The 10009-nt window shown below is 39.4% G+C and overlaps 1 protein-coding gene across 1 annotated transcript; it reads right to left on the minus strand.

Annotated features, from left to right (window-relative positions):
- Positions 1 to 352: 352 nt before the first annotated feature.
- Positions 353 to 8967, minus strand: nfkbie (nuclear factor of kappa light polypeptide gene enhancer in B-cells inhibitor, epsilon). The gene is made up of 6 exons (XM_023415169.2): positions 8162 to 8967; positions 4736 to 4838; positions 3374 to 3584; positions 2777 to 2865; positions 1646 to 1894; positions 353 to 1198 (listed from the first exon to the last, which is right to left on the minus strand). The coding sequence occupies exons 1-6, from the start codon at positions 8488 to 8490 to the stop codon at positions 1130 to 1132; spliced, it is 1050 nt and encodes a 349-aa protein (XP_023270937.1). The 5' UTR covers positions 8491 to 8967; the 3' UTR covers positions 353 to 1129.
- Positions 8968 to 10009: the final 1042 nt, after the last annotated feature.

Below are 10009 nucleotides of genomic sequence, written 5' to 3' on the forward strand. Positions count from 1 at the left end.
ACAGCTGAGTGGAATTTCCAGCCGCTCCACAGCCATTGTATCAGAGGGACCATCAGGAGGAAGCCACTAACATGAAAACAAAAGATAAACCTTATAAAAAGCAGCTGAGAGGAAACAAAGAAAAGAACTGGGTTGTTTTCATGAAAGAGTTTTGTTATGAAGTCCGCTCATTATAGTTTACTGTTTAAATTTGTGATGGGATCTATTTGCTCTAAGTTCTTGCCAGTCACACCAACAACAATAATGATGACTACACAGATATTGTCCATTATGTTTGGGTGTGTACAGATATCATACACATCACTGATGACTGTAACCCCCCCCCTTACCAAGAAAGATACACAATATGAAGTTCGTTTTTTTTCCCATTTTATTACAAAATAAATGAACTGCTTATGTTAACTAGACAAGCCAATGTAATTACACACCAAAGACCAGATTTCTGCAGATGATGGCTACAATGAGATAAATAGAGAAACCTGTTTCACAAAAGATCCTAAAAGATCAGAAAGATGAAGCTGCATTTTATGTTTTATTAAAGATAAGTGGGTTATCAGTTTTCTAAGAAAAAGCAGGGGTGTAATTAGTTTGTCTTCTCTGGACTGCAGGTGTTTTTCGGACCTGTGATTACACTCCACAAAAAGCCTTCTTTGAGGGCGCGATGAAAGGTCACATTCCCAGAGTTTCAGACACAGAAACATATTGTACTTCCATAACTATACAAAGGCAGTCAGCACTGATAAAGTTTGAGAAACTTTGAAACAAAGCAATTTGCATGTTCCTTCTCTAGCCATTAAAACTAGATTAATATGATGAAGAGGTAGAATTTTTTTATGGACACTGAACATGCTGATAGAAAGTTTGCAAAACAATTGAGCCAATGACTCAGAAACATTGATTTGTTTTATCAGTGCTCAATTAAGCAGAATCACTCTTTGTCAGAGGGAACTAGGATTTATACGGTGCGCATATTTGTCTACACAATAGATAAATATAGATCAAATCAGAGTGTACTACAAATAAAGGCACTATTCAATAAAAACAGCGCAAATACAGCTATTTCAGAACAATTCCGGCCGCAGTGAAGCTCAAGACAATTTCAAAAATCTTATTCAGCCTATGATTCAGCTCAGAACTTCACACCGACCACAGACCTCCCAGATATCTGGATGTCATCAAAAGGAAATAGAGCCAGAATCTGAAAAACAAGGATACAAAAGGTCAAATTTTTATTAATGCCTTCTTTAACAATCCACTGCTGTCCTTCTAAAATGATAGGAAAAGCAATATGTCTGACACTTAGTATTCTTGTAGTGTATTGCAGTATAGTTGAAGTTATGGAAGAGTGGGAACTTTAAGGATAGGGCTGGTGTCTACATTTTACTTGTCAACAAATCTCATTAAAGGACCAAAACCAACAATGATATTCTTCTATTTTTTTAGGCTAACTCATTTTCTGAAACAGTTGGGCACTTAAGCTTTTAGCAAACATTTCCCCAAAAGGTGTAAATAGTGAATTTGTTGGGGACTTTTTTTAAGCCGCAGATTAATACATAATTGATGCTCTGGTGAGTTTTTACTGCAGCAGAACAGCGTATGTAGGACTGACACTACACTGGCAATAATAGTAATCATAACAACTTACATCATCATTGCCATCAGCCAGATCCAGTGCCGTCTCGTCCTCCATATTTCGCAGCATTGTGTCGGCGCCAGACTGGCAGAGGAGGTTGGCGATGGTGGCGTCCTGCCTCCCCACTGCGAGATGCAGGGGTGTGCAGCCGTTAAACATGGTAGCGTCCACATTGGCTCCCCTGCTGAGCAGCAGACGCACTGATTTGATGTCATGCAGCTCCACGCCGAGGTGAAGAGCTGTTTTCCCACTGGTTCCTTCCTGTGAGGGGTGTAGATGGAAAAAGACAACGAGAAAGGCTTTAAATAAAGCCAGAGCTACACAAATGATACAACAATATAAAATAGGTCATTTTATTTTTAATAATTTGTATTAGTTTGATATTTTTCTGATTGTAAGCAGCACATAGTAACTTCCAATTTTGGCTTTCTGCAAGCATGGAAGAAAAGGACACAGATGTTCTCACAACAACAATAATAATATTATCATTAATGATAATAACAACAATAATTCAATACACAGCATGTGAGGCAGAGTGGTATTTAAGGCTGGTGAGTTAAACTGAGAGGAATGTCTGGGGTAGTTTTGGGACTGACCACCATGTTCCCTTCCTTCAATAGAAAGTTAAGATTGGCCGGCCAGTCCAGCGTTATCATATCTCATATCTCATATCTAATTATGTCTCCATGAATCCTGCAGGAAGCTCAGCTCAGAGCTCAGCTTATATCACTATCAGCATTGCACAGGTGCAGCTGATTTATAGACATGAAAAACAACATCAGACCAGGAGCAGTAAACAGAGTCTGAAAGGGATAAGTGTGATTATAAATACTGGCACATTACTGGATGAAATGGAGTATACTGCAGGGTAACCCTACGCAGAGACTAATTAAACTTCTTTCAGATATGCAGCTGAAGTCTTGTGAGTAGCAGGTCGGAGTCGGTGTCAGCTTAGTTTTTGAATTCAAGGACAATTTGAAACTTATTTAAAGGGTTATTTTACAGCAAATTATATATATACAACCTTCTAGTGTGGGAGATGAAAGATTCAGTGTGGATTCACCCTTTAAGTATAGCCTAGTTATTAAAAAGATAATCCATATAATGTAGCAAAATAAGGAGCCACCCACTTGACAGACTAACCTGGATATTCAGGTCCGCTCCCTTTTTCATCAGGAGCTTCATAATCTGATGTTGCCTGTTCAGTGCAGCCAAGTGGAGACAGGCAAGACCTGCAAGTACACATCTTGTTTGAAACGTGGAAACGTGGGGCTCATTTTAGGTCAAAAGTGAATAAGCGATGCATTGTGAAAACCATGTGTTTTTCCAAATGACAAACTGACACTATAGATCAACATGGTATTGCTTTTGCAAATTCACCACATCTGGCTATGGCTACTGCTATTTCTTCTGTTCCAAAATGGTGCAAGATAGAAGGGTCACATTCTGCGAAATTATATTAGACTTGTTTCCTCTGATGCTATATTGGTTGAGCAATGTCAAGCTAGTTAATGCTTTACTTTGTGCTACATTAAAGACAAGACTTGGCATAAAAGCATCAAAAGGCCATGTTATATTTGGACAGTGTAAAAAATCTGAAGTTGCATAATCTGGGAAGTTCAATCTAAGCAGAACCCACTGACAAATAATCACACAGATGATGCAGACACATAAAAATGACCCTTAATAACAACAATGAATTGTTGGCTGATGAGACCCTGCAGCAGTTGGTTCCCTCACCTCTCCAGTTCTGGGTCTCAAGGATCGGCGCCAGTTTGCTAGGGGAAACATCTTTGGTCATCTCTCTGGCACAATCTGTCTGTCCGTGCTGGCAGGCCACGTGGAGCGCTGTGTTCCCATCCTGGTCCTGCAGCTCCAGGCTGGCCCCTTTCTCCACCAGGCTCCTCACCACATCTGTCAGGTTCAGATAGGTGGCCAGGTGCAAAGGGCTCTGAGGACCACGAAAAGACAAAAGATGTGTAATGCAATCAAAGCTGCACCTCTCTGGTTAAATTTAATAGCATTTATTTGACATAACGAGTCCAATTTTAACAATCATTTAAGTAATTTGTCAAGGAAATGTGAGGGTTTGATGCTTTTTATGATTTCTATCACTGCAGACTGTCAAACAAAAACAATCTGAAGACATGTCTCTGCCATATTTTACAAACAATTGACTAATTACTAAAATTTAAATTGGATTATGCAATAATGAAAAATAATTAGTAGCTGCAGCCCTGGTATGTTTTGTCTTTGACCCCTGCTACTTCCTGCATTTCTCAGAATGTCTTAGAGCAACCCTAGAGAAACAGGCCTGTAGCTGTTGCATTCAGCTGTCGGTCATACGTATGAATGAAGAGAAATAAACACAAAACGTTTCCAAATGATAAAGTGAGACTTGCACCTTTTGTCCAAAAACAGACTTGTCTTGAGGTTGCACTGTGCTGTGGTGCAAGACACAACAAGAGTGCAGAGATGCATCATCAACTACTGTTTGTTTTTAATCAGTATGCAAATGTATGAGGTTTCTTTTAGAACCTTTAGGGGTAAACAAGAATTCTTCTGGGCAATGTCTCCAGAGATGAGGTCTTAGAATGACTACTGAGAGGAAATTAGACAACCAAAGTGGACTCTAAAAGAGCACAGGGCCAACTGAGTCACTGCATGAAGTGCTGACTCTTAACTTCAGATGTTTCTTTATGACACCTCTGTCAGTCTGCTCTGACTTCACTTTGGTTTCTACACGAAAAACCAAAGACTCTGGTCTGACATCTTGAATAACTGGAACAATTCCTCCACCCACATCCACACAAGGATACACTCCACAGCTCCCTTTGGTTCTATTTCTACAGGAGGTAGAGGAGGGGAGTTTCCATTCTAAGTCCCTTATGAGCTAACACTGGAACCACCCACAGTGACGTCCCTGAGAGAGGACGGACTGCAAATAAAGAGGAACCGCCATTCTCTGGAAGTACAGAGATATAAATAATGCCACTGTTTCCACAATCAAGATACTGATAATGAGGAAGTCGTTTTAAATTGAAAAATTCCAGTGGAAGCTGCAGCATGCTTGTGTAGTGGAAAGATTTGTGTTGCATTTACCTGGTATAAATTGTTTTGGATGTCCAGGACTTCTTTTGGGAATAGCTCTATCAAGTGCTGAATGATGATATCGTCTTCATGGATGATTGCTAAGTGCAGGAATCTACAGGAGTAGTAAAAAAAAAAATACACATATTTCTTCAATATGCTTGCAGAAACTTGCAGACTGAATTTCACTTACATTGAGCAATTGAAAAACAGAAGAATTGAGTAGTGGAGAAAAAAAAAATGTATTTCAACACGAGAGAAAATGTTGCACAATTTTCCTCAGTATTCATCTCAAGAGACTATCTCGAAATCTAATACTCAGTGGGCTGAATGGCAAGATTGAGTGGTTGGGATATTGATCAATGCAAAAAAGATAGCATCATAAGCTGTTGAATTATGAGAGCGTGTTAAAACGCATATCGGTAGGCACATCTTTTCATGCTTTAGTGAAAACATTCACAGCAAACGACAAAACAAAACAAACACGCACTAACCTCAAAACCTGAGTGGGAAGTTGTAGCAAAAAAGCAGGAAATGGAACCAAGAATTTATGCTTAATTAAGACCAACCTTGAATGACCCAGAGAGGGTCTCTACTGTAAAGGGGTGTAAGGGAATTCAAATCAAAGTGTAGCTTAAATCTGTATATTCAGTTATCAAAGGCTGAAACTGATGTCTAGTCACAAAAACAGCATGAGCATGAGGGATGTTGTTTTACTGTACTGTCAAACGTATGTTACTGTGGTCTCTGAAAGTTTAGAAGTGATGCTCATCTTCTTTAAGAGTAAAGGTCATTTGACCAAAGGTTTGGTGCTGCAGACTTATTCAGAGACAGACAGTGTGGGATCAAACATTCAAACTAAGTTTCAGTGCAGACCTTTCATTCAGCTTTCTGCTTTGAACAAACCACTGACAATTTCAGATTTCCTGTTAAATGCTGTACATGTTAATATCATTTGTGTCTTTTTGAATTACATACAGCCTTGCAAAATTATTTTGATTTGATTAAATTACCTCAGTGGTTGGTTACATGTTTAAATATGGTTATGTTATTTTCCATTAGATTTAAGAGGATGAAGCAGTTGATCATTACCAAAAGAATACTAAATAAATAGCAGTACAGTGCCTGATTAATTAAATGTCTGTTTGCAATTACTGTGCAATGGTTGACATATTACTGGTACTTTTTTAACTGGTTGATCAATATAACCTATTTGTGTTGCATATGTGAGTGATATTTTCTCTTGCACCCCCACCCCCCCCCCCCCCCCCAAAAAAAATAAAATAAATAAAAAAAGGGCATTTTAGGGCAAACTTATTTACTTATTTCTTAAGCATGATAAAATTCCTGTTAATCATTCAAAATGTGTTTGAAAATATGTCAGTGGGACACATAATAATTATGTAGAGGGTAAGCATAAGGCAACTCACAACATGACTCATTCCTCATTCCTGTTGTACTGCAAACTTTACTATCAAAATAAAGATGACACCGTATTTTCTTGCAATTATTGCAACAAAACAACAAACCACCTTTTTCTGTGTAAGTGGTTGGGAAACATCTTTCTGACATGTCAAAGTGTTTTGTAAAAAAAAAAGGGAGAACAGGTCCCATGTACAGCATCTGTGCAGTATATTACCAAATATAATATGAAGAAATGAAATGATTCATCTTTTAAGTTATTTTTCAAGCAATCTGAATGTGTTACTTCAGACTCTGGGAAAGTGTGTTGGCATTTTTAGATGCAGACCTTAACTAAATCAGTGAGCTAAGATGGGCTACAAGTACCTTTATCCAAATTTGAAACACCCATAAAACTGGAAAAAAAACTGAACGAATGGAAACAAAAACATTCTCCTTAAAAATCTATTGTAAAAGAAGATTATTTGGTATAAATGATAGGATAATGCATCACACAATAAAGTATCATGATCGTTTTCATCACTGACTGATGCAGCTAATGTATCTGCACGAGCACTTAATCAACTCTGTGAGCGAACGGCTTGGTGTGAAAGGGACTTCCTGGTTTGAATAAGACTTGAATGAATAAGAACTAAAAAAAAATCCCACAGGGGAAAATTTATGTTTGCACGATTCTCTCTCAGTAGAAGCAGAACAGAGTGGTGTGTTTCAGGTGTTTTTTCCCCTCTCAGGTGTCTATAGTTAGGGTGTGAGAATGAAACCATGTGTCCCCAACAATCAGCAAGCGGAAATGAAAAGAGGTCAGAGACACAACAACACTTCTGCAACGCTGTGACTGCATCAGTCGCTGGATTCCAGTCATGTACAGGAGTCATTAACAAGCCTGCTTCAGGGCTGTAACAGACTGATGACATGGCAACAACAGATGAGTGGGTCACAGAAGAAGTTCTGCATGGGCTGATAAATCTGTGTGTGGAGGATGGTGTGTTCCGGTTGTGTGCAAAAAGCTGCAGTTTCCTTGACTCAAAGTGAGAAAAGAACAGAAGCAAAAAGCTACTGGCAGGTAATATACAGACAGTTTTAGTCAGACATCTGGTTTGGAAAAAAAAAAAAAAAAAAGCATAAGAGGCAGCAGCAGCTTCTGAATCGTGGGATCCTGCAATAAAAAGATACGATGCATGCACAAACACACTATGCTATCCTGATCGACAAGTTTCTTGGATCAAAAGCAGGCCTCAATGCTGCCTCATAGCATGTGCTTTGTCTGTGCAGCATGGGGAAGTCCAGGCCTATCTGTTTCACTTCTGTTTTCTGGCTGAGAGACGACTCAGAGGAGCCCATCCAAATTCATGACACGGACGAAGTTCATTAAATTTGTCTGCAGTATCACACCGACATGAAATCCCCTTTAAAACAGGAATCATGGGAAAAACTGTGCCTCAAATTCAGTGTGATTTACCAACTGCCACTGATGGGTGTTTTTAAATTCTTCATCTTCAGTGGATTAAAAGAATTTATGAAATGCTTCAAGCACCAGCTGGGTTGAAGAGATCAGAGGGCAGATAATTAATCAGAAATTTCATCATCTCATAATTTAGAGCCATTTTCATGGTTCCCTGTATCCACCCTCTGAAATGTAAAACATTGCTGCTTTTAACGCATTGTCAAGTGAATCTGGGTGCTAAGAGACGGTGGTAATTACAGTTAATATAGTTATGCTCAGAGAGAAGGGGGTGGAGAAGTTGAATATCACTTTACAGGGGCCAATTTAAAAACTGTGGTAAATTGAAGACTAAATTTCATCTTTTCCCCCCAAAGTTTTGCTCATTGTACGACACTGCAGACTACTTCATGACAGACCCAGCAAACGTTATTGGTGAAAACACTGGTCAAAATGTTAAGAGAAACGGTTAAAATGCCAGACACCACTTCTGAACCTCACCCACCAGTGTGCAACACAGAAATGGTTTGCTTTTTTTTTTTTATGAGAAGTTTGGATAGTAAATAAAAACCTACGTGTCTCCCTCTTCAGTAATAGTTGTGAGCAAGTTCTCCTCCTGTTCAGAGAGTTCAGAGCTGTGTGTTTGCTCCTCCTGGTCGCCGGAAAGCGTGCAGCTCTCCACTAACTCTGTCAGACTCTCCCCCGTGATGGACGAGGAGCCGTAGGCAGAATCCAGGCGCTCCTCCACGGTGGAGAACTTCTCCCTCGGCCCGCTGATGTCCGTGCCGGGATCCCGGGGCTCCTCCGACTTCAGCATGGAGCGGTACGAGTCAATGCCCGAGTCTGTGCGGTTCTCTCCTGCGAATTCCAGCAAGTCATCTTTACTACAGTCGTCCGACGCCATAGCGGGTGCTGGTGCTGGTGCTGGCCTCGCTGGGTTTCCCCCTCCCTCCTTCCCAGAGTACTTAGAGGCTTCTCGGGGTTGTTGTCGCCGCCCGGTGCTCGGTGATGTGACCGGACTCCGAGGATAGAGTGCTGACACCTGAGGAAACCACCGCTCCTTTGTGAAACCAGAGGAGTGAGCCGCTGCGTTTCATTCCACTGACCGATAATACATTACCATCCAGCTACGGACCTCCAGTTTTATTTAAAGAAAAAAAAAAAAAAAAAAAAAAAATCGATTATAGACTGTTAAAAAAAAAGTGTTAAAAAAGCTTTAAAACGAGGTACAGTCATCACAAACTTGGTGAAATGGGTTAAAACAAGCAAAAAAAGAGTCGTAACGGCTGCCCGTCGTCTAAATATCCGGTAACAGCAGAGCTCCAGGCCGATAGCATATGAGCAATGAAAGGTAAGAAGGGGAAGAGCTGACATCTGAAAGGGTAAGCTGTTTTTGTCAAGCGGGGGAATCCCCAGTGCACACACACACACACACACACACACACACACACACACACACACACACACACACACACACACACACACGCTACAACTAGAAAAACGCGACTAGCGGAAGTGATGCTATTTTCAAAATAAAAGTGAAAAATAATTTCTGTAAACGATACCATTCTTTTTTTCGTTTACATCACACCTACACATTCTGCCAATTTTACAACAATGCTTTATGAATAGTTTATATGCCGAATCTAGTATTTTTTAAACAATCTATATTAAGAGTTGCCCTGTGCAGTTTTCTTGTAAATGAACTATGTTTCAGTTTCTTCTTTTTACACTTTTTACACTTCTTCTTCTTTTTACAAGATACCATGATTATTATAAAGCAATTTACAAAAGCTATTTATATGTGTGTTGGTTTTGTGAAATAGCTATCATTTTATGATGTAATGAAATGCCATAACATTTACAGTGTTAATCACCAAAATGCATTGTGTATAACTTTGTGCTCTAGCTTTTTAAGTATTTTTAATTCAGCATTGTTTACACCCATGTTTACTATCAAGCAGTCTTCTTCTGCATCCTCAAGCACTTGTGTGAGATAAACAAAACAAGGGCTGATGCATAGAAAAACAGCTCCATAGTGCTACTAAAGGTCAAACTCTCCACAGAGAAACTTTAAATGTGACTAATTCTAAGCCAATATTCCTGACTGTGTGGAGAAAGGCATGGGATTCATTTTGTGTGTTAATGAAAATGCAAAGAAAACTGGGATTGCAAACTTACAGTTTCAGTGTGACTATATTGGCGGCCTTTTATTTTTGGTTTGCAATTCCCCTTTTTTTCTCTGAACCTGGTCTTTACTGTAAATAGACAAATGTGCAAGGGTTCGAGGAGGCATTTAGATCTGAACAGCTTACTGAATAAATGAAACATTAATAAAAATCCAAATAACCTAATGAAATTATTTCAGAGATCACAGACTCATGACCTTAATTTTTCATAAATCTGAGCAGTGGCCTGACTTG

The sequence above is a fragment of the Seriola lalandi genome, unplaced genomic scaffold (assembly GCF_002814215.2).
Source record: "Seriola lalandi dorsalis isolate HSWRI2012SDOR001 ecotype SW California unplaced genomic scaffold, Sedor1 jcf7180002054544, whole genome shotgun sequence".
NCBI lineage: Eukaryota > Metazoa > Chordata > Actinopteri > Carangiformes > Carangidae > Seriola > Seriola lalandi.

Bases quoted from the DNA above. Each gene is read 5' to 3' on its own strand.
- nfkbie (XM_023415169.2), bottom strand. From the start codon at position 8,490: ATGGCGTCGGACGACTGTAGTAAAGATGACTTGCTGGAATTCGCAGGA. The intron at 4,839-8,161 runs GTAGGTTTTTAT...CTACTCCTGTAG, and splicing joins ATTACTGAAGAGGGAGACAC to ATTCCTGCACTTAGCAATCA. The intron at 2,866-3,373 runs GTGAGGGAACCA...GTGTACTTGCAG, and splicing joins TGAGACCCAGAACTGGAGAG to GTCTTGCCTGTCTCCACTTG.